Source organism: Lissotriton helveticus, chromosome 9 (assembly GCF_964261635.1).
Source record: "Lissotriton helveticus chromosome 9, aLisHel1.1, whole genome shotgun sequence".
NCBI classification, from domain to species: domain Eukaryota; kingdom Metazoa; phylum Chordata; class Amphibia; order Caudata; family Salamandridae; genus Lissotriton; species Lissotriton helveticus.
In genome coordinates, this window is record NC_136070.1 from 929,278,301 (window position 1) to 929,303,317 (window position 25,017).

Here is a 25,017-nt window from a genome sequence, read left to right on the forward strand (position 1 = left end):
GACCTGGAAGGAACGGTCGGATAGAAATGACACAAACCAATCCAGAGCTCCATCTCCGACACCTATCTCCCACAGTCTCCTAAACAGGATCCCATGTGAGACCGCGTTGAACGTCGCACTCAAATCCAGCAGAACCACAGCTGAGGTGCTACCCATGTCATGTGCCACCCTTAGATGTTCCATAACGGCCAGTAGGGCCGATTCCGTGCTATGTTTAGCACGGAATCCATTCTGAGATTCTTCCAAGATCCCATTAGTCTCCAAAAAACCTGTCAAGATGGAATTTACGTGTGCTTCCGCCACTTTAGGCAAGTACGGAAGCAAGGAGATAGGTCAGAAACTTTCTGGCTTGGAAGGGTCCAGGGTGGGTTTTTTTAACAGGGGGACAACCTTGGCATGTTTCCAAGATTTGGGGGTAGTAGCTGACTGAAGAGATCTATTAATCAATTCCCGCCCTTCAGTCATGGAGGAGCCGTGTCTGCGGGTAAGCATCACCACATTATTAGTTATAGGAAAGGGATCAAATGGGACCAATTAATCTGTTGGTTAGAAAAACTCACTCTGTATATGGAAGATGAAACGCCTTGGTTTAATCCCATTAAATTTCCAATTTTCTGAAGATGGAAAGTTCACAATAAATCCGAACAGTGTTTGGTTATATACCGCTAAGCAGTCGGTATCAGCTCCTATATAGAAATAACGCATATATAAGTTGCGTGCGCTTGTTGCACAAACGGGCATATCGATTAAAAAATGCCGGTATCTTACAATCGTATCATACGAGTGATTGGTGCTAGGTTGAGGGCATTGTCTACAGCATATAGATAACGGGGGAGTGAATGCAGTCCCAGGTCTATGGCTACCCTCGGGCGAGGACTGTCTGTCCAATAACGTCGGCCATGGTGGTCTAAATCTGAGGTCGCATTGCGGGAAGGTGATGGCTGTCATCTTCCATATACAGAGTGAGTTTTTCTAACCAACAGATTAATTGGTCCCATTACCCGCAGACAGGGCTCTCCCCGGCGGCCATCAATCAAAATTGGACCCCTTGAGCCATCGTACCACAGCAGGTACCCACTAACTCCCTTTTTTAATACTAACAGTGGACCATGATTACTCTACCCAGTTATTTATACACATCTATATTTTTTAGGTGCTCACACACCTATATTTGTCCTGAGGAAGACCCCAAAATGAGGATCAATTAACCCTTTTGTCAATAGGGGTCGAAACGTTGACAACATTTTTCAAGCAACATACACTATAGGACCACAAGAAGCTATCACTGCCCTATGTGTAATGTTTTTATGGGAACTCATGATCAACAATAGACTGTAAAGGTTCCATCACAGATTACTGAATTGTGTTTGTACCACAACGCCTTTACCCTGTCCCTAACTGACCTAACCACTGTCCTTTTCAGGCACCTCTGAGCACTGTATAATAATGTACAAAAGACTGTGGAATTTAAAAAGTGTTTGTGATACAGAAGTATGTATTGACAAAACTCACTGAATGAATTAAATTCAGGTTATATCAGATGAAACTGTGGAATTTAAAAACTGTTTGTGGTACAGAAGTATGTATTGACACAACTCACTGAGGGGCATATGCATCAAAATTCGGTATTCCACGTCCTTATTAGCGAAAAATAAGGAATCGCTAATAAGGACATGCAAACTGCGATGCATCAAGAGATTCGGTAATAATTACCGAATCGCTAAAAATCGTAATTCCACAGCAAAACTACGATAGCGATACACCATTAGCAAATACCGAATTAGCAAATACCGAATCGGTAATTGCAAATTCGGTATTTGCGAATTCGCAAAAAGACGCGACGCATCGGAAGCAGGCTGATGACATCACAACCAGGAAGTTGAACAGCCCATGCTCCATTCAGTGCCCGAGGAGCTCAGGGGAGGAGGCAGAGCACAGAAGCTGAGGAGCTACACAGAACCAGCAGCAACCAGGACCAGCCAAGCATTTGAGGATGGAGAAGGAGGCACCCCAGCAGGGAAAGGACACACCCAGGAAGAGAAAGTGCACGTTCTCTGATAAGGAACTTGAAATACTAATTGAGGGTGTCAGCAGCAAAAATGATAAGCTGTTTGGGAAGCTGTCCCTTAAGGTGCCTGAGGCAGAAAAAAGAAAGATGTGGCTGCGCATCAAGGACAGGGTCAATGCTGTCGGAGTCACCCACCGCAGCATTAATGACTTAAAGAAACGCCACTGACACTCATCGTGGAGATGTGGAGGAGTCACGGGACAGGAGACTGGGGGTACGTGGCAAACGCAAGTAGTCATGTGGCAATGTCTCCCTATCCATGGTGGCGTAACCATGGGCCAACTATAGTGCCACATGCAGCACCCGTGTTGACAATGGACAATTTAAGTTTAGCTTTTATTTCAGCTGCATCCTGTTTGTGTTACATTTATCTGCACCAGTCAGGTGTTCATGTCCATTAAACCCTTGCAAACCAGATCATGTTGTCAAGGCTCTTTCTTACCTGTCTCAGAAATGATGCCCTGTGATATATGTCCGCCTCCGTTGCCCTTCCACTGTGTTGGGCACATGTGCCTGTTGGTGTTGGGGGGGGGGGGGGGGGGTTGCTGTGCACGTAGTTCATCCTCTCCGTCCACCTCTATGGGTATCCCCCTACGGGTGGCGATGTTGTGCAGGATGGCACAGACAGCTATGATCTGGCAGCAGGTCACTGGGTCGTACTGCAAGGCACCTCCTGTCTTGTGCAGTATTCGGAAGTGACTCTTAAGGATGCCGAATGTACGCTTCACCACATTCCTTGTGCTGATGTGTGCTCTGTTGTAGCGCTGCTCTTGAGGTGATGCTGGGTTGAGGTAGGGAGTGAGTAGATACTCACGCAAGGCGTAAGCACTGTCACCTGCAGGATGGGGAGAGAATGGTCAGCAGCATCAATGCAATGATACATGTGGGGATGGAGTTAACGATGATGCATCAATATGTACCTAGTAGGTGTCCTTCTCCAAAATCACCGTTGATCAGGTGCCTGTGGATGCCACTGTGACGGAAGATGTATGCGTCGAGGGTGCTCCTTGGGAATTGGGCTACGAGGTCCGTTATGATGTGCTTAGCATTGCACACGACCTGCACATTGATGGAATGATATGACTTCCGGTTGCGGAAGATGTATTCGATGGCTGAGGGAGGACAGATGGGGACATGCGTGCAGTCAACACACCCTATCACATGGGGGAATTGTGCCACCTGGTAGAACTCCCGTTTGGTGCGGGTCAGCTGCTGGGGGTTGTGGGGAAGGTGATGTGGCGATGTATGAATGTCAGCATGACCTCTAGGAACCGGTGGAAGAAGCGTGATAGTGCGCTTTGCGACACGCCTCCGGTCTCTGCTATTACCCCCTGGAAGCGTCCAGACGCCAGCAGGTGCAGGCTGCATAGGACCTGGACATGGGCTGGTATGGCGTTGGTCCTACCGGTCTGGTGCTGCAGTAATGGTTCCAGATCTGCTATTAGGTGCATGATCATGGCACGGTTGAGTCTGTACTTATCGTACACCTGTTCCTCTGTCTGCCCCAGCAATGTGATGCGCACCCTGAAGACCCTGTCCTGGATCATCCTCCTGCGCTGAGCCTGGGCGTTGATCCTCCTCCTCCTAGCAAGCACGTAGGGGGCAGCCATTTCGGTAGACTTGTGGGGTTGCGATTTTGGGCATTTTCGGTATTTGTGATTTTTCATGCATCCCATTGCGATTCTTTATCAGCGATTCGGTATTTCCGAGGTCAGCTTTGGTGTTCGTTATTTCCGATTGTCTGATTTGTGATTCGGTAATTTACCGAGGGGATTTTTTAGCGATTCTTTATTTTTTACCGATTTGGGTTTGATGCATAGCATTTTCTGGTTTTGCGTTTGGTATCGGCCTGTTTTACAGATTCGCTATTTTACCGGGAGGTATTTTGCTTGATGCATCTGCCAGTGAATGAATTAAATTCAGGTTATATCAGATGAACTCATTAGTATTGTTTTGTATTCTCCCATGGTCCATTGTTGATTTGTTTTTATGAATGAACACTGCACCGACCATTTCCCATTTGTACTTAGGCTGAAGTACTTGGGCACAACCGCCCCCTAATCTGAATCAATTGATCATCCAAGATTGCGTTTCCTTCGACAAAGGGTTAGACATACCTTGGGTCCGCTATATTGAGACCCAAACGGAATCTCTTTGTTGTCCTGACTTATTCCTAAGCCCTAGAGCTCTTGGTAAGTCAGCTAATAGAGGACTAAAGCAGCAGTTCTTGGTTAGATCTATGTCAATAAGGGAGGAAAGGGAATTAGTTATACCTACTGTGAGGAGCTTTGTCATGCTGAGTCTAGGTAGGCAGCTGCAACCATATTTAACATATATAAATAAACTGTATTATCTATTTGCTTTAATTAGATTTAAGCACAATATGGTGCCCTGGCTACTAGCCTTTCCAAAAGGGTTTTTCAAAGAAGGGACGTTGGGTCCCTGTCCCTTTGACAACTTCTCGGAACAGAACACCCTACATATGATATTTTTCTGCGAGTTTTATGTCTCATTACGCATGACATTTATCATTCCACTCTTAAGAGGACGTAAGTTTGAGCAAGTCAGGCCAGCATTGGCCTATTTGCAAATGTTGGCATCCCCAATAGTGTGTTTTGGGGTAGCAAGTTTTATTATGGGCGCAATCAGGCGTAGGAATAGACTCCCTGTACCATAGCGTGGACTTTGTTAATTTTTTATCTGCCCTTGGTAAAATTGTTTTGTAAATAGTGGACATTTGATTATGACAAATGTTAGGTTCCATTCTCTATGTTTAGATAAGAACTCTCTAGTACGGGAGTTCTGGAATGTGGAGACGACAATTGAGAGATTTAGAGAGAGGTCGTATTGCTTTTCCTCTCTGTCCTGTTGGCAATAAAATAAGGAGTTAATTACTTACTTGTCTCCACTACTTCTTTTCAACAAACTTTTTATATATTTATTTAAATATCAAGGAATGTTTTGTCTGGTAGGAATGCCCAATATTTGATGTCTCATGGTGAATCTTTTAAAGGCGTGAGAACTGGAATGAATTCTTGTATAAATGTAAACTGTTTTAATGTGTTATTCTCTATGATATTTTTACTTTGACTCTGAGTAGGAGGACTAAAGAAATGTGGAGACATTTTATTTTGTGTTTAATGGGTGAAGATACTTTCTATCACCCTAATACTCTTGATCCTCTGTCTCCCATAGGTAGCAGTACCCGTCTGGGAGATAAGGGAATGGAGTTAGCCATAACAGCTGTCTTATTTGTCTGTATCTTGCTCGGAAGTCTGTTTCTTACTTACTGGACTATCCATCAGAAGAGACTCGGCCTACCACCCGGGCCCACACCTCTGCCATTCTTGGGCACACTGAGGACAATTAAACCTCACTTGCTGCATGAAACGTATTTGCAGGTAAGAGACTATGACCAACATATTGTGTGGAGTGGCAGCAGTGTAAGACTCTAACTAGTTATGTTGCTCATAATGGGAAGGTTGATGGAGTGATATATTATGTCAGGTGGGCTTTTGTATTATTTCCTCTTTGGGGAGGATTTGTTTTTTTTACTTTTTCTAGGAGGGAGCGGTGTTGTCACTTGCTCAGGAGGTTTTACTTGTTACTTCTTTTTGAATGAATGGAAGTTGTTTCTTTCCATAGAGGGGCGAGTTATGGTTATATTCTCTCCTGAGTAATTAAGTATTGCTTGTTATTAGACCTGGCAGCCTTGCATGGTTTCCCAAGATGTTTTGCCTTCTGACCCCCTGTTTTGCTGGATCTAAGATTCTGGGCACTTTACCACTGCTAACCAGTACTAAGGAGCATGTGCTCTGTACTCTAAACATGTTAACATTGGCTTATCCCCAATTGGCATATTTCATTTATAAGTCCCTATTAAAGTGCTCTATATGTGGCTAGGGTCTTTAAATTAAATGCTACTAGTGGGCCTACAGTACTGATTGCGCTACCCACTTTAGAAGCCCTTTAAACATGTCTCAGGCCTGCCACTGCAGAGCCTGTGTATGCAGTTTTGAACTGCCATTTCACCTGGCAAGATAACCTACTTGCCAGGCCCAAAACTTCCAGTTTATTATATGTAAGTCACCCATAAGGCAAGCCCTAGACAGCCCTATGGATAAGGGGCAGTGTATTTCAAAAGTAGGACATGTACTTTTCAGTTTTATATGCCTTGGTAGTGAAATACTCTTAAATTTGTTTTTCACTACTGCAAGGCCTATCTCTCCCATAGGTTAACGCTGGGATTACCTTGATACATTTAAGAAGTGTAATTTCCAATTGGGAAAAGATGGACATTTGAAGCTTGGTGTCTCTGGATTCACAATTTGATGTCCCAATTTATGGTGAAGTTGGATTTTAAGTTGCAAGTCTGAAAAAGCCACTTTGAGAAAGTTGGCATTTTCTTACTTAAACCATTCTGTGCTTCTGCCTGGCTCGGAATACACATCTGGGGTAGGTGACAGCTGGGCCTTGTGCATTCCCTCTGGTCAGTCACACACAAGGTGAGTTGAGCTGACACTTGCACTTGAAAAGAGCTGTGCCCGTCCCTACTCAAAGAGCTGCATACTCCCCTATAGTTAATCTAGAGCCAAAGCAGGGAAGAAAAGGACTTTGTGCACTTCAAAGGCTTCTCTTTGATGTCTCCCTCGCTTCAAAGGCTCAAATGGGTATGAGTACTGAACCAATGACACTATGACTACAATATACTTCTGGACACAAGGACGTTCTTCCAGGAAATAGGACTGCTGTGCTGCGAGGAGGGGCTGCCATTCTGATGAATTGCTTTGCTGTGCTGGCCTGCTGCCTCTTGTCTGGGAGTGAGGAGGATTGGACCTTCATTTTTATATTCTCAAAGAACTTAAGTGCATCCAAGAGCTTGCTGGTTTGGCTTCTGTTGTGAAGCCTCAGGGACATCAGAGACTTCCAACAGCCTTTCTTCAGCTGCTGGACTCTGCCATCTGTGAGTCCTGTCCTGCCAAGAAGTGCCAATCCAGTCCTGGGCCTTGGAAGTGGGTTCTGCGGCTGTTTCTCTTCCAAACCCACGTATCATCAACTTTGCACCAGTCGGATCTGACCCTTTTCCCGCTGCTCTTGACACAGCACCGTTTAGGACACCACAGCACCAACTGCGCAGCTCCATGATGACACATCACCGGCATCCTAAGAGTTTCGATGATGATGCAACTCCTGACTGTGCGGTTCAACGACAATGCATCGCCTTTAGCAGAAGGGGTTCAGCGGAAACGCATCTTCCGAAAGAGTGACTTGGAACTGATGCAACTTGCTTCTCGTGGTTGATGCTACCTCCAGAAAGGTACTGTTTTCAGTGAAGCCTGCATGGTTCCTGAATCCGACCAGAGCTCCATTGCGTTCGGCATAAACCTTTGATTTTACCCCTGTCAAGTGTGACCTGACGTTCCTGCTTTGTGCTTTTTACTTTTAACCACTATATTGCAGTTTAATCTTTAAAAATGTATATCTCAAGTGAGCCTTGCTCTAAGAATATTTTTGCCGTGTTTTACAATAGCAGTTGCCAAGTTTCTAAGCTGGATGTGGATAATCAGATCCCGTACTAGAGATGTCATATGAAAAACACTAAGGGGCTCATTAGGATGGCGGACGGACTTGCGTCCGTCCGCCACCCTAGAGTAGGAGGGACCGTCCGCATGGGCTGCGGCGGTCCCTCCGTGCAAATTAGGATGTGACCGCCACCCTGGCGGTCACATCCTGGATATTTAACATTGCGGCGGGTGCAGCTTCAAGCTGCACCCGCCGCAATGTTAAAAAAGCATACATTGCATATGTATGCAGCAAGCAGCAGGCACCGCGCGGTGACTGCCGCTTGCTGCATACATATGCAGGGGGGTACCATAGGTACCCCCCATGTGCACCCCCCATCCCCCCTTCACCCAGGGGGCCCGCAACGGGCCCCCGCAGTGAAGCTCCGTATGCTTTTACACGGCGGAATATCCGCCGTGTAAAAGCATTTCTTTCTGTGCATCCTAATATGGTGGACGGTGTCTGAGAGACACCGTCACCATATTACAGCTTTTCCGCCGCGGTTGTAAGCCAACCGCGGCGGAAAAGCAGCGGAAGGAAACCAGGACCCACCAGCCATCCTAATGTGGCGGTGGGTCTTTGGTGGGTCCGCTGCGGTTTTTCCTCGTCCTCCGGGCCGGCGGTGGATTCCGCCGGCCCAGAGGATGCGGAAAAACCGCCATCCTAATGAGCCCCTAAATGTTATCCGACAATGTGTTTGTTATATTTCTGTGGCGTTGTCTGACAATAAGTCTCCTGAACTATTAATACCCACTATGGCTCTTAATACCAATACAATATGGATTCTTTTTTAATCTGACAATGCTTTTAACTTGAATCATGTTGCTGTATGAAATTTTAACGCCTTATTATATGAATTCACTGTATTTTAATGTTGAAAATCATGTGTTTTATCTGTGATCTGCTTTTATGACAAAAACTGTTGAATAATGCTTTTTGGATTGGATTATTATATCTCAAGTTCTTCTAATTGGATTTTTGTTGTTTTGGTCTTGTTTTAATCCTACAAATATTCTTCATTTTTCTAAAATGGTGTGGAGTCTTTTTTGTGGCGTTTTCTACTGTGACTGTAATTAAAGTGTTGCACAAATACTTTACACAGTGCTTGTTAAGTTAAGCCTGATGGCTCTGTAGGAAGCTACCGGAGGGTCAGCACAGATTGATTTAGGCTGTGTCTCTGACTTCCCCTAACTAGCACTATGGTTCCTAATTGGACAGGGTGCAAACCTCTGCCAACTAGAGACTCGATTTCTAATAATTATGCTACTTTACTCTTAAGGAATTCCATGTGGTAACTTTCTCTCAATATGGTTCGAGCCATTTAATTCTTAAAGGTAAGGGTGGGGTGCTATCTTTTGCCCCCAGGAAGCATCACTGGTATTACATTCTGTCACAGCCCAACAAACAGAATCTGAAGGGTCACCCTATGGCGAAGTCTTGCAGGAGTCTGGAAGCAAAACTGGGAGTACCACCCCTGTTGATATTGATGGCTAAATCCTATCAAACTGGGAATGACTGGTGCGCCGTCACGCACCATCATCAAGATGCACTGCCGATAATGGCAAAAGCCGGTGATCTCACATTGTGAATCCAATAGACAACCAGTAATCCAGGGTAAACCATAATTATCCAATTTTGGCAAAATTTACACAGAGGCGAAGTGGCTTCAAGCTTTTAATGTAGAAGAAATGCCCATCCAGGCATTTTTCTGGAACACGTTCTAATACACTTTTAGTCCTGAGTAACCATGCGAACAATCACCCAATGCATTTCGGGCAAAAAGCCCTTCGTCAGGGGTAGCAATGCAATAACAGGAAAATGTCATCACAATAATCCCACTTGCATCTTTGCAAACATAAATATTCACTGATTGTCTATTGGATTCACAATGTGAGATCACCGGCTATTGCCATTATCGGCAGTGCATCTTGATGCTGGTGCGCGACGGTGCACCTGCCATTCCGAGCTTCAACTCGTGCTTTTGGATTCAAGCACTCTCAAGTGTGCAGGCCAAACTGTTTGTGATTGGGTACTACTTTTAGTTTTTATGATTAGTCAGTAGTTTTTATGTTCCCCCTATTTGGTTCACACACTCTTACTTTCTCAATGGGTATTTGCTGATACATTTAGGATGGGTCGGCTGTGTTACTTTCTCTAACAGGAAGAGTCCCAAAACACAAGGCTTAAAAAAAACCAAAATGCATTGTCTAAAGAGAGCTTTCAAAAATTGTCTTGCTTAGTTTAGAAGCCTCATCCTAACAGAAAATAGATTTGGGAATGTGCAGAAAAGCTCTGTGTAACTTTATGTGTGATATGTCCCGAAAAATACTTTTCTTTGATGTAACTGTTCTTGCCAGATGTGAAATGTAGTGTATATAATGTGTGGATGTAAATAAATACTGAGTGAGTGCTCTAGTGAGTACAGTGACTAGTTCATTAGAGTATAGGCTAATATTGTCTTGTTTTGGTGTCAGTGCCACATGCAGACTTGAATGCAGGGTAGTTGTACATTTCTTATGACAAAAGGAGAGTGGCTTGATGGATTGCCTGCACATGACTGTTGTGTAGTTCCTATATATGCAATTATCTTGCTATAAAGCACGAGGTTACCCTGAAGATATTCTGAAAAAAGCGAAAGAAACAGCTGCTGTAAAAACCAGAACGACATTACTGACAAAATTCGAGAAACCCTCAAACAAACGCATGGTGTTTGTTTTAAAACAATCCACACAGGCGGCCCAAATTAAAAACATTGTTCAGAAAAGATGGGAGATCATTTCACAAGAACCAGACTTCGCTGTTTTTTTTTAAGTACCACCTTTGTTTGCTCACAATCGAGCGAAAAATATGAGGGAAATCTTTAAAAAACCGTCATGCTCTGGAAACTATGTTTTTAAAGGCAGGCATAAGTGTTGGAACTGTGGGCAATGCGGCAATGTAATTACTGGTAAAACCTTTGCACATCCGAAAACAGGTCGACAGATACCTTTAAAACACACCTCGGATTGTAATACAGCAGGCGTCATATACGCCATACGATGTCCATGCGGGTTAGTTTACATTGGTAGAACATCGCGAAAAGTAAAAACTCATATAATAGAGCATAAGAGTTCTATCCGCAACAGACATTTGACATCTAGTCTGGCGGCACATTGGGTCAAAACAGCACATACTATCCCTCAAATTAGATTCACGATCTTAGAAAAAGTGGATAAAGCAGCAGGTAAAGACTATTTGAACATGTTATCCCGGAGAGAAACAACTTGGATAAAAAATCTCGGTACAATGAATCCTGGGGGTTTAAATGACCAGTATGAAATGTTATGCTTTTTATAGATCGTATTGACCGAATCATTTTGTAAAGAACTGATACTCAGAAATGGGGGTGATCGTTGTAGAAAATAATCATCTAATGTACAGGGCTTGCACATGAGGATAATTCCCGATGAGGGGGAGGTATCCAAGCAGAGGTTCCATTCTATGGGGCGGGAGCATTAAATAACAGAGCATGGAGGTTTTGATCACACATTCACATATTCACATCATTTAAATCATGAAATCTCATCTTATTTAGTAGAGGCTGCACACAGCATTACGGATTTTTGATGCGTTATGGACGTTGTCTTATACGGTCTGTTTTTACAAATAGTCGACAGAGTGAACTTATAGAGCACATCCATTCGAAGTGTCAGTAAACATGTAGCCGAGGGGTCAGATATGACATATTTTTGGTGATCGGCTGCGTCTTGGGGCAACATAGACTGATTGATGTGTATACTCACGTTAGTTTTTACCACAGAGTAACATGACTGAAAAGATCTTCCCGTCAGCACTTTTAAACCACATAGTGCTCATAGACAGTCCTGGGACTTGTCAGTGTAAGTTAAGGCATTCGCTCTAAAGTTTTGTTTGTGTCAAGCGCCGGCTCGGGCGGGTTTATAAGATTCACATGACCACAGAGGGGCGTGTCCCTCTGTTTAAACAAACGCGGGAATCTTTGCGAGTAAGAGACGGAGAACGGCGGTTTTGCGTTTCGCTTGTGGAAGAGACAGTGATATACGCAGGTACATAACGTAATGATATTTGACTGGAGGTCTATGAGAGGAACCGTGCGGGTGATGGGCAGGAATAACAGTGAACTCTAACTGTTACAGGTACGGGTCACGAAAACATGGATGTATGCAGAGAACGCGGGATTTATACATTTTGAAAGAGTATAGAGGCACTTCATTCGATAGAGAGGACGCTCATATACAGATAATGGTGCTAGTATTCGTCACTGGACATACAGTCTCATGTTTATAAATTAAACTTGCTAAATAGTCACATGGATTGAGGCGCTTGTTTTGTAAGGGAGGAAGTCACGGCATCAGTGATTGGACACTGTTCATTGGAATATTTTAACGTTCCAGGGAAGGACTGAGGTCCTCTTTGATTCTCCCTGGAGGACTTAAGAAAACTTGCGTAGATTCTAACGAATTCGGCTACACAACTGATATTGTGTAGTTAGCGTTACACACTTCCTACAAGTGAGTAACATCTATGTTCACATCTCCCGTTTTTTTGTGCTCCCAGGTCCATCACTTATCCTTTGGGTGCAAGCCAACTTTACATGATCACACAGGGAACCCCGCATGTGCAATACCCTTATTGATTCTTTGCAAATTATAATACACACCAGTAATGATTAGTTTCATATGCATTTTTTTACAGTGCCAACTGGATGGACCCATCACAAGAAAAAGTTGTGCATATATCAAGTGGAATGTATAAAATATGTCAGAATTTTTTAATTCAGTTTCATTGGTTGTTTCCCCTGACGAAGGGTTGACACAGACCCGAAATGCATTGGGTGTTTTTGTTATTTAAATCGTTCATTTAAATCATTTTGACTATTGATTCATAATCAAATTTCTGTTGATTGTTATTCATTTTTGATTGTGCAATGGTGCACACATTTCATCTTCTAGTGCTGAAATAACAAGATTGATACATAAAAGTTAAATGCTTTTGAATACATACCGAATAGTAAACGTTTATTGATTTTGATGATTACTTTTGTGATAACAAATTGATGATTGTTCGATACACATAGTTAAGATTTGGAAACCCTAGGGGACTAATGTTGAGCATCTCATAGACCAGGTGGATCCTGGCCTCAACAGAGCTTTTCAGTATCAGGGGGGTAGGGCACTCCCCTATGAGATTGCTCACTCACCTATTGATTAATCTTAGATATATTGACCTATTAGTAATAAAACAGGTGTGCTGTTCTACTCGTACAGAGCATTTAGTTCCTATATTACCCATACAGGACCTGCGCGTTTAGATAACATAAACTGTAGGATTGGTCGCAGACTGACTCTGAGCACCCCCACCGAGAATGTTAGCCTGTTTGCATTAGCTAGCTCACAGTGCCACTAGAATCCCCAGTTATTGGGGAGAGAATAGTTTCTGGCAACCTTGGAACATGACAACCCTGATCCCTCAGGATCGTGGAAACAATGTATTACTTTTCACTGAGTCACTCGTGCTCACTTATTCTTTCTCAGAGTTACACAGAAGAAACGGTCGGGCGTGTTACAATAAGAATTTATTGCACTGTTGTTCTTCTAGTGTAAAATAGATGTGCTGCAACAACCGCTAGACAGTAGCAGATATATATTATTATCAGTACCGTGAATATAAAAGGATAGTACAGTTCTACCATCTTGCCATAAGCATGAATAAATGCATGAATATAAAATGCATGATAAAAGTGCGTGTATCCCGACGATGCCTAAATAGATGTACCTAAGTGTACCTAGAATGTGAGTAGGTGTGAAGCCAAGAATCCCTCTAGGATTTAGTCGAACCCCATTACCTAAAGTGAGAGAGTGTGGGATCCCATCCTGGTCTCGAGTTGAACACCCCGCAAGGTATGTGTTGGACCACTGTCAGCTGGAGCGTCTGCATACAGGAGCCTCAGCTTCTCTGGTCAGTGTGTTGGCGTGGAAGTCTTGGTTCCCTCTACCAACACTAGCAAGATGTGCTGTATTTATTTAAAAAAAGTATCTAGGGTTTCTTTGTCCCTTGTCTCATGCATTAGTCATTGTTGGATTTGAGCAAAAACAACAGTTGATGGACAGAATTCAGAACAATGTCATACATTCACCCCAGTACAGAGATCTGGGCCTAAATCCATCATTTTTTTTGCTCACCATGCCATTCCAGTTTGAACCCAGCCATATGCAAATCAGTCTTGACCCTGTGCCCCGTGGGAACAGTCCAGCGCGAACTGCCAAGCCAGGTCCTCCCTGGGCTGGAAACAAGCATCCTAGGACCGGTGTCGGGCTTTCATCCCTCATCCGCCAGGATAGCTTGATTCCAGTGGCATGGAGAGCACGGGACTCACGTCTGAACATACCCGTCCCACTCGGGGTGACAAATGCAAAAACAACAGTTGATGGACAGAATGCAGAACAATGTCATACATTCACCCCATTCCATAGATCTGAGCCTAAATCCATAGTTTTTTTGCTCACCATGCCATTCCAGTTTGAACCCAGCCATATGCAAATCAGTCTTGACCCTGTGCCCCATGGGAACAGTACAGCCCGAACTGCCAAGCCAGGTCCTCCCTGGACTGGAAACAAGCATCCTAGGACCCGATTTGGGCTTTCAGCCTCATCAGCAAAGGATAGCTTGATTCCAGTGGCATGGGGAGCACGGGACTCACGTCTGGGCATACCCGTCCCACTTGGGGTGACAAATGCAAAAACAACAGTTGATGGACAGAATGCAGAACCATGTCATACATTGACCCCAGTACAGAGATCTGGGCCTAAATCCATTGTTTTTTTGCTCACCATACCATTCAAATACCCTCATTGTTCTGCATTCTGTCCATTGTATTGGGAAAGGGCAAAATGGGTAGTCTAAAAGCAGGAAATAGATGCAGTAGGCAGTCCACTACTAAGTCCTGTGTGGGTTCTGATGTTTAGTCCTGGGAAAGAAAAGTATGTAGTCCTAGACAAATTACAATCACTAGTACTTCCCACATCCTCCTTAAGAAAAATTTGGAGGGATGTTTTCAGTAAATCCTTAGGTGATGCACTGTTCTGTCCATATCAATGTTCCACATGCTTCTCCATTTGGGGTGGTGCTCTTGCCTAGCAAAACCAGGGGATCAATGAGTTGGGTATCCCAGCAGACCCAATATGAGAAAGTAACCCTAGATACCAGACGTACCTGTGCTTCAACTATCTGAGATCCTATCCTGCATATGTGTGTGCGTGCATGCTCACACCCCCATTTCCTAGAATTCTGATTTATATTTATTTATAATATTTCTCAAGGGCCCATTTGCTGATGAGATCATCCTGACGCTATACCAAATGAGAACAAGTTACAAGTGCCTCACTTCCAATTAAATTGTAAATAACTAGGTCTTATATTTTTTCTAAAAATCATTGTTAGACTTGGCCCTTTTTGCAGGGTCATCCCTGAACTTTTTGCCTTCCTCCTGTACTTTTCCTGGCCTGTTTCTGTTGATTTTATGACTCTGGGCACTTTACCACTGCTGCTGAGCAGTGCTAAAGTGCATATGCTCTCCCTATTGTAAATTAACGTATGGATTAGTGATTCCATGATTGGTTGATTTGGCTTACTGGTCAGACCCTAGTACAGTGCACTGAGTGTGCCCAGGGCTTGTAAACCAAATGCTGCGGGTGGGCTTGCAGCACTGGTTGTGCCACCCACAGAAGCAGCCTGTAAAAGCGGATCTAAGGCCTGCCATTGCCGAGCCTGTGTGCAGTCTGGTACTGCCATGCTGACTGGGCAAGTGCACCCTCTTGCCAGTCCCTAAACCTTCCCTTTTCTTCATATCAGACACCCCTATGGTAGGCCCAAGGGCAGGGTGCATTGTAAGTATAAGGTAGGACATGCCCTGGTGTGTGTGGCATGTCCTAATAGTGAATTACAGCCATTTTCGTTTTTCACTATTGCAAGGCTACCTGTTCTCCATAGGCCAGAATGGGCAGTTAGATTATTACATTTTATAATACTAACTGACTCAGGGAACATTGTAGAAATTCAAGTTTAGTGTGCCTGAACTCAGAATGATAAAATGCATATTTTAGTGAAGTTGATTTTAACATGCTGTGTTTGAAAATACCACTTTTAGAAAGTAGGTATTTTCTTGTCTAACGATCCAAGCCTGCCACTGCTAGGTTGTGTATTCCTTGTCTGGAGTTTGATAGACAGCGGCTGGGAGATTCCAAAAGACAGGGTGAGCCAGCCCAGTGGTGAATAGAGAGATCTGCATCTAGATTGGAGGGAGGAGTTGCACCTGGGACCTGAATTGGGCTGTGTCTTCCCAGCACAATGTTGGCTCCACCTCCTGTGGGGCATCTGATTTTCTGCACTGCACTATGAAAGGAACGAAGGAGTCCTGTCAACAGAGTGCTCCAGGACTAACCAGAACTGGTTTGGACTAGGCAAACGCCCCTCTGCCCTCAGAGGACAAAGGGTTTTGGGGTATAAGTATTGGGACCCTGATCCCAAGAATTTAGATCACTTTTGGACAACAAGAAGAAACCTGAAGGATCTAAGGAGAGACTATCCCTCAGCTGAAGTGCTGCTTGGGGGATTGGCCTGCAGTGGTTGCCTGACTGCCAAAGAAAGGAGAAAGGACTTTGTGTGCACTTTATTCAACTTGTGAAGGATCTCCAAGGGCATGAGAGAAGAGCTTGCCTCCTGCTGAAGTCTCAGGGACAATTGACTTCAACCCCCGACTCCCCAAGAGTTCTTTGGAAGTGCCTGCTGCTGTTTAGGGCCTTCTGAGGGACTGCGTGTCGCTAGGAGCTGGAAGCATGACTCAAGAGGGAGAAGCGTGTAGCCGTCGCAGCCACTGCCGTTGCATCGTGGACGATGCCGCTGTAGCTGTCGCATTGCACCGCATCTCAAGAAACATCCCGCAACCATGAAGAAGCGTGTCGCCGCTGCCGTCGCATCGTGGATGACGCCGCTGTAGCTGTTGCATTGCACCGCATCTCAAGAAACGTCTGGCAACCCCGAAGAAGCGTGTTGCCGTCGCAGCTGCTGCCGTCGCACCATGGAAGTCCCCGCTGTAGCTGTTGCATTGCACCGCATCAAGAGAAGCGCCTTACATCCACGGAGAAGCATGCCATTGTCGGAGCTGCTGTCGTTGCAGCACGGAACAAGGGAGTTGCCGCTGCCGTTGTCGTATCGAGCAGAAGCGTCTCGCATTGTCGGAAAAGAGTGTCGCCGCCAAAGCCGCTGTCGTCGCATCACGGAACAAGGGTGTCGCCGCTGCAGCTGACGCATCAAGTCGAGACTTCTCGCAAGAAGCGTGCCGCATCAGGAAGAACTTGACGTCTTTATTTCTTTGCACCAGATCGTTGCCGCATCTCCATCTCTGCAACACTTTCGTTGTGGAAGCGTGATGCATCGTAAGGTACATTGACTCAAGGTGTTGCATTTTAAGATCTGAAGAGAACTAAGCTAATCCTACCATTTTAAGTACAGTATTGTGGATTTTTGTTGTTTGTGCTCTTGTGTTCAATCTATATAAAAGAATACTTAGTTTTAATATACAACTTTTGTGGTGTCCATCTGTAGTGTTGTCACTTGATTACTGTATGTGTTCACAAATGCTTTACACACTGCCTCTGAGATAAGCCTGTCTGCTCGTGCCAAGCTACCGAGGGGGTGAGCAGGGGTTATTTTAGGAGTGTACCCCCTTACCCTGACTAGAGGCAAAGGTCCCTATTTGTCACAAGTACCTACCTGTGCCAACTAGAGACTCCCAAATCTGACAATCATGAAATAATTTTTTGCACAAAGACCATATATAAGAGAATTCCAGATTTTAGCTACTTGGTAAGAGAAGGCACAGGTGCCCTAGTTTTGCCTTTTAGCCCTCGGAACAAATAGAAAACAAGCTGAGGAAAAGTGATTATATCAAATAGGGGTGTAGGAGGTACAAAACTGACAAATATAAGTATAACCTTTGTTTGGTTAAGCTTTAAAACGAATACAGAGGTTCATTAAAATTACACATTTGCAAAAAGGCAACCTTTACAGTTACTCTGGTGTCTAAATAAAGATCTCCTAGACAATTTTAGCAAAAGGCATGCTGTCTTTTGAACCAGTTGATGTATCATGAGAAAGACTGAAATATATGTCATTGGCATAATAAGTCAACTGTCAACAACAGCTTGCAAAAATTAAAGGGAGAGCTCTCTTGAAGGTAGTTTCATTTTTAGACTTTTTTATGAAAGAAACAAGACATTGGAGACTGGCGTTTTATTGATCAAAGTAAATTCCAACATTTTAGTGGCTTTCTTTGCAGTGGGTCGTCAGAGTCCTAAAATATCTGCCCACCAGCAAGATGACCAAGAGTTACTACTTCCGTTCTTTTTTAATTTCATTTTAAACAGTCGCCTGACATCCTATCTGAAGCTGCTGTGAGGCAGCTGCAGAAATTATTTTGGGCCAGGTCTGAGTTTTCAGGAAACATCAGAATAAGAAGGATTCCCTCTGTATACCATAAACAAGTCAAGTCTAATGAGCCAACAAATCTGGCCAGAAGGGCAACATCATTATTAAACAGGGTCTGATAAAAATTGACCCCTGCAAAAGGCCTTATGTTAGTTATTTCACAGAAGCATGCTGTGGTGGCTTAATAACTGTTTGTTCACATTTCAATAAAAAAAGAGGAGGTTCACTCTAATGCCTTTCCTCCGATTCCTGCCCCATGAGGTCTGTCTATCAGAATCATGTGATATATGGTATCAAATACAGTGCACATATCTAGAAAGATCAAGGCTACTGTACCACCCTGATCCACATAAAGTCCATCATGAACTGCTAATGGTGCAGCTTCATTTCCAGGAGGAGTCTGAAAACTAGCTTGAATCGAGTCTAAAAGGCAATTCTCCGGGATGAAAGAGCGAAGTTGGGCATTAACTTTTCTTTTCCCTACCTTAACATTGAAAGGCAGCAGTAGAATGGGTTTATACAGAGCTGAGGCGTCTAATGTCACAGTTTCTTTTCTGTTCTCTAGAAGCCAATACTGACTTAAAGACAGAACCAAGGGGCAGATGTATCAACATAGAGATTTGCGAATCTCGAATAGCGATTTTTTAGAAATCTCTATTTGAGATTTGCAAATTGGTATGTATGTATAAAATCGCATTTTTTTGTGATTTCTTAAAATTCCTTAATTGCGATTAGCAAATTGCGAATCGCAATTAAGGAATAATTTCCCATTCATTTCTATGGGCCAGGAGGCCCATAGGAATGAATGTGAAGTTATTCTCAATTTGCGATTCGCAATTTGCGAATCGCATATTGAGAATAATTTCAAGGGTGCAAGGGTGTCATAAGGACACCCTGATGCACCCCTGAAATTCACATGTGTGCGCATATGGCGCACATACATGCCCTAAGGGCATGTATGTGCGCCACATGGCACCTTCACAAATGCAAAAAAGTGCTTTTGTGAAAGAAATCGCAAATTACCACCAACTTCAAGTTGGTGGTAATTTGCGATTTCTTAATGAGAAATTGCACAACTTGGGTGCTTCATACATTGCATTTAGGGAATCGCAAAATTTGCGATTCCTTAAATGTAATCGCAAAATAAGGAATCTATTTTGCACTCAAATGTGCTACATACATACTATTTAGCGAAAATGAGTTCGCAAATGCCGAAATTCGCAGAATTTCGGCGTTTGTGAACCCATTTGAGCTTCTTACATCTGCCCCAATTGCATAGCTGAGAGGCGTCGCTATCACTAACTTTAGGATCCACGCAGCGCATCAGTCACCTGGAGTCTCCCTTATTTAACTGAATTTGTGAACACAGCTGTGCACTCTGATATCAGAGGGGAAAATTCTATAAATAAATTGCCTAACACTGGTGGACTTGAATGAGTCCCGAGCAGGGCATCTAGACATATGAGGTTTAGAAGAAAAAGACAAATACATAGTTTGAATTTTCATCATAAATAAGGAAGACAAGGAATCACACATTGATAAAAACAGGAAGATTTACTTGGAGCACTCAGAAGATTGGAACACTCCTTCCTCATCAGAAAAATCTTTGCAAGAAATTGTTAGTTTAGGCTAACTATATCTTCTCTTTGAAAAAAATCTTACGCCACTCATACTCCAAACACTTACACGTCCTTTTAGAGTCAGCTGAGGCATCAGTATACCATAGTGTTTTAAGTCTGTAGTGGTGAAAGGTTGTCATTTTAAGTGGAGTTAGTTGACCTAAAGGTTACTGTCATGTCTTACCAGAAAATGATAGATAACTTGAGTCTCGCAGAATAGACCACCATCCCCAATTTGGTTAACACCACTAGCACTGCTACTAAATAGATATAGAAGGATAAAATCAATAGGGTAAAGGAGCAGATAAAGTCTGTTTATTGCGTTTTTTTACAGTTACATTTTTCATTGTACTTAGATTACGTGACTCGTATTTGTTGTTTCCATCTTATTCCACGTTTAACATGAAGTTTTTATTTTAGTAAAACAGATACAATATCATAACAATTTAAGTCTCCTTCTTCTAAAGAAGGTTTATGTCTGTATAGGGGGCTGGCAAGTTGGCCATATCAGGCTCATATTTTTTATCAATAACATTACAACTTAAATGTAAACAACAGTCGATCATTGGCCCGTTACACCCATTGCCACCCCCACTTCTGATCTCATCTCCATACTTTATAGATTTCCCACACAATGCATTAACATATTGTGTCCACTCATGTTTCGCTGCCATTTGTATGCTGCGTTAACACTAAATTCATTTCCAAATAAGGCAGTTCTAAGGCTGTTATTAAATCATTGTATGCCTCCTCTATCGGGTATATCCTAATTCCTTTATTTTTTTCTGAGATTTCTTGCTGAGGTCTTGACCATTGCAATAAGGAGGACACCCCATTGACTTCCAATGCATGGCTATATACTGTTTGGCCAATATAAGTCAAGTCAAGTCAAAGATCTTTATTCGGATGTAGGAGCATCCATAAAAGTACATAAAATCACATCATCATCCACAACACATAATATCACAATCAAAAAAAAAGGACACATAATAAAATACATAAATCATCAAAATATATGTTCGAAAGGTATAAATAATTTACATAGATGGATCCAACTGCATTTTTAAGACTCATGATAATATATACAAGGATTAAAAACACTGCAGAAATGTCAGTAATATATGCAAAGGACAAAAGCAGCTATATGTGCAAATAAGCAATGTGCAAACTTAAGGCTCATGATAATGTATACAAGAATTAAAAAACACCGCAGAAATGTCGGTAGTTTGTGCAAAGAGCAAAAAGCAGCTATATGTGCAGATAAGCAATGTGCAAACTAAGCAATGGAAGGTCCATAAACCTGTTACTAGCTCTAATAGCCTTCAGTTTTGAAAATATCCTCAATAGGCACACTTCAGATTTACATTGCAATTCCCAGTGACACGATTCGTTTAGTGTATGCATTATCTGTTCCCAGTGGTCCGAGAATGCCGCCCAGTGCAACACCATTGGCATCTTTAAAACTACACTTAGGGCAGCATTGTGTATTGCTCCCCGTTATGTGATTCATTTAATTTCATAAATCTTTATTCGGTTGTAGATACAACCATAAAACAAGCATTTTCAATGCAACGGTCTCGCCTTTACAAAAGTTAGAGCTATTGGCATTGTAAATGACAACATTTTTATTTATGTGTTGGTTTTGAAAACAGATAAATCAATGGCACTGTTATTTACAATGCCAATAGCTTAATCTCTCGCAAATACGAGACCTGTTGCATTTGCACCCACACACACACACAGAGCCAAACACACACACACAGAGCCATACAAACACACACACAGAGCCACACACACACACACACAGAGCCACACACACACACACACACACACCCACACATATGGTGTAGTAAATTCACCCATGCTGTAATTCCATCCAGACATAGGACCTTGTGAGTCAAGACCGCTTGCTCCGGGGGAAGAGGTAATTCATGAGAGAAGATTCCTGGGCCACCTCATGTTTGTTCGCCTAAATTCTACTCGAATTGGGGCCGGGAACGCCGTGCGGGAGAGGTGGCACACCTGCTAGGCCACTGTTCTAACTTGGGACCCTTCTCGCCCTGGTCCCCTTTCAGCCACCGCACAGGGAAGGTCAAACCTGGTGGGGCGTTCTCACCTGCTGCTAAAGGTGTCCGGGTTGCCCCTGTAATCACCGGAAATTTCACTTCTGGCCCCAAGTACGGCAGGCGCCCTTGTGCTCAATGAGCGTGGCCTGCCCCCTTCCGCCCTGCCGCCCCAGCCCAACACACGCCTGCGCTGGTACGTATTCCTTGGCAGGATCCGAACGCCATTAATAATGATCTTGCCAACAGCAATGCCACCAACACCAGACTTAAATACGGTTCATATATACACATTTTGAGCAACCCTGAAAACAGCCTTCGCCTCCACAGAAAATGATTTCATGAGGCAGCTCTACACCCTCTCAACAGACTGCACGCTACCGATCTTCAGCATGCAGCCAGGGGAGATTGAGTGAAGCATGACTCCTGGGGCACCCTCAAGCTGTCTGGCTCTACCCCGCAAGAACCCATGGATAGTTAGCCCCCCCGCTTCCGTAATGCTCCGGTGCACGCAGTGGGCGGAGCCTGCATTCACCTGGGGCAGACACTAAGGACCAGCCGAGGAGGTTAAGGGGCTGGAGCGCATCTCGCGATGTCCCCCCCTCCCCTCGGCATCCGCGGTCTGCAAGGGGGGAACTGCGAGGTTGGCTCCACTGAGGGTTACAGCAACAAGGTAGGAGCACTTAGAAAAGTACAGAGCTGGTCCCTCGGTCATGCTCATCCACTCACACGTGTGGAAACCCTGTGCCTTTACCTCCCCCCTGCGAGAAAAAGGCAAATCTAGTTGTGGCGTTGGGGTCTGAGCCAGAAACTGCCCAACTGGTGATTGCCGCATCCCACCGACATGGAGCCAGAGGTAGCTACTGTCCGGCGATTCATGGGGGGGAGGAGGGAGGCGCCACAAGACTTGCGATTAACTCCTTCCCCCACCCCGAGCCCACGCCTGCATCTGGCCCCTCGCCAGCAACAGCGGCGACCCTGGGGTCCGAGTCGGGTCAGTCCTACAACTATTTATGGGCCTGACAAAAGAAAATCACACTCCCCGGTCACCCTTAAGGCAAAAGCCCTCGCGAACATCTGCCGTGGCACCCACGACCCCCGTCCGTCGCTTACAACTAGCTAAGGGCCTGCCTACAATGTAAACCCCCACTCCACGGACACCATGCGGGTGAAGCCCCGCGGCCCAGGCAACCCAGAGTCCCGAGACGGATACCGTCGTCGACTACAAATAGCTCTGTGCCATAATTAATTAAAACCCCACACCCCGGTCACCACGCGACCAGCAATGGAGGCGGCGCCGCTGCTCTCCCGCTCAAGAAGAAGCACCATAGTGGGAGCGCGGGACTGTGCTTCAGAGCCTGGGTGGCGTGCAGGCGGCGGTGGCTGGGCTGGCGGCGGTGGCTGGGCTGGCACTGCTGTCTGCTGGTCCTCATGCTTTCTGCTGCTGCCGGCGGCAGGGCGGGCTGCGCGCCTCCCATTGTCGCATTTCACGAGGCAGCAGGGGAAGCCTTCTCTGTCTCGGCCGGGAAAGGGGGAAGGAGGAGCCGGCGGAAGGCGGGCACACACAGAGCCCAGCAGCAGCGGCATCCAGGGAGCGCACCGGCCAGGACGGGAGGGGGAGAGCCCAGAAGAGAGGTGAGAAGAGGGGTGGGGGGAGAGGAGGCGACGAGGATGAGGTAAACACGAAGGAACTAAGCCCCGTCCTTTTCAGACTGGGGGGCGTGTTTTTCTTTCTCCCCTCTTCTCCAATGGCTGGAATGTAAACAACGGGCGTGTTTTTGACTTGTTGTTTACCATTCCAGCCAATGGAGAAGAGGGTAGAACAAACCTAAAAAACACACCCCCCAATCCGAAAAAGACGGGGCTTAGAGCGAGAGAACGATGTAACTGAGACCTCTTCTCCAATGGCTGGCCGCCGTTTAGGAGGCCAGCCAATAGAGAAGAGGGGCGGGGTTTACCCTCGCTACTCAGAGTCATTCAATCTCGCCAGCAAGACTGCGCATGTGCGCAGCCTACGCTAGCCAAGACCTAAACAGCAAAACATGACACTTACATTGATTGATAGGAATAACAACATATACATGTGGGGTAACTAAAAACTGAAGACATAACCAGTTGTAAACAGCAATTTTAATATCACATAGAAATTTAAATTCCCATTAGCAGCAACAAAAATTAATCAGTCGGGTCTGGAATACCCCGATTTCAGTGCAGCTGGTAAGAAACAGGAGACAGCAAATATTACATGTTCGTTAAGGAGCAGCTGCGGTAACATAAATGTGGAACGAGTTTGCATAAAGTTCAGGTAATTAAACGACTGGATAATCAACAATTTTCTAGGCATGCAGAAATATTTACAGAATATTATAAAATGTATGCTGTCCTGCGGAGACATATTTTTGCAGCCCCAGGGCACCAAGCTGCCAGATTGGCACCAACAGCTGGGTGAGGCCAGAAGATGGTGCAATACATTAAACCTAGATCTTGCCAGAACAAATATGTCCCTCACATTGGATACCTGGATTAAAGATGGCTCCATGCCCTGAACTGTTTTTAAAAGCTTATGCCCTCAGACCATTGGTTTCTTGAGCTCAACTTGTTTTCTTTGGAACGACACACATTTTAAAAAGAAATCCCTCACCCTTTTGGATTTCAAGGGGAGCAAAGAATCAGGGTTATAAAACTTGTCCTCCCTCCCCAAACTGACAAGAGCTGCCTTGCCACAGGCAATCCAGGGTATTGTGTGTACATAATCTTGGGATAGGAAAACAGAGAGGATCTGTCTGTTCAGCTTAAGACACTCCTCGGACCAAAAGATCAACAGTCTAAGGACAATTAAGTCACCTATACATTTAGTTCCAAGCTACTCATAGACAGGGAAGGCTTGGGTACTTTTAATGATCTGCACCTGGCGTCTTAAAAACAAATTTTCGGCCATCTGAATCTGATCAACCTTCATGTACCCCCATACCTCATCTCCATATAATAAAATCAAGACACATTTAGCCTTAAGTAGAGTATGTGGTGACCAGGAGCCCAGCCTCTGAGCAAAGCTAGCCATTGCCCCAGTAGCCTTAACAAGCTTGCATCTTCTCGCCTCAATCAAGGGCTTCCAATTTTTATTTGCATCAAATATCACTGCAAGGTAAGAATAAGCCTAGACTTTGGCCAAAGTGTGATTAGCCACAGTGAAAGTTTTAGA

General features: G+C 44.4%; 1 protein-coding gene across 1 annotated transcript in view; it reads left to right on the forward strand.

The window, feature by feature from the left end:
• The window catches only part of LOC144783063 (cytochrome P450 2C5-like), a 524,719-nt gene that overhangs the window by 109,027 nt on the left and 390,675 nt on the right, over window positions 1-25,017 (forward strand). Inside the window, exon 3 of the mRNA XM_078662233.1 lies at window positions 5,264-5,469. Coding sequence (XP_078518359.1) covers window positions 5,293-5,469 — 177 coding nt within the window. The 5' untranslated portion in view covers window positions 5,264-5,292. The remainder of the gene's footprint in view (window positions 1-5,263; window positions 5,470-25,017) is intronic.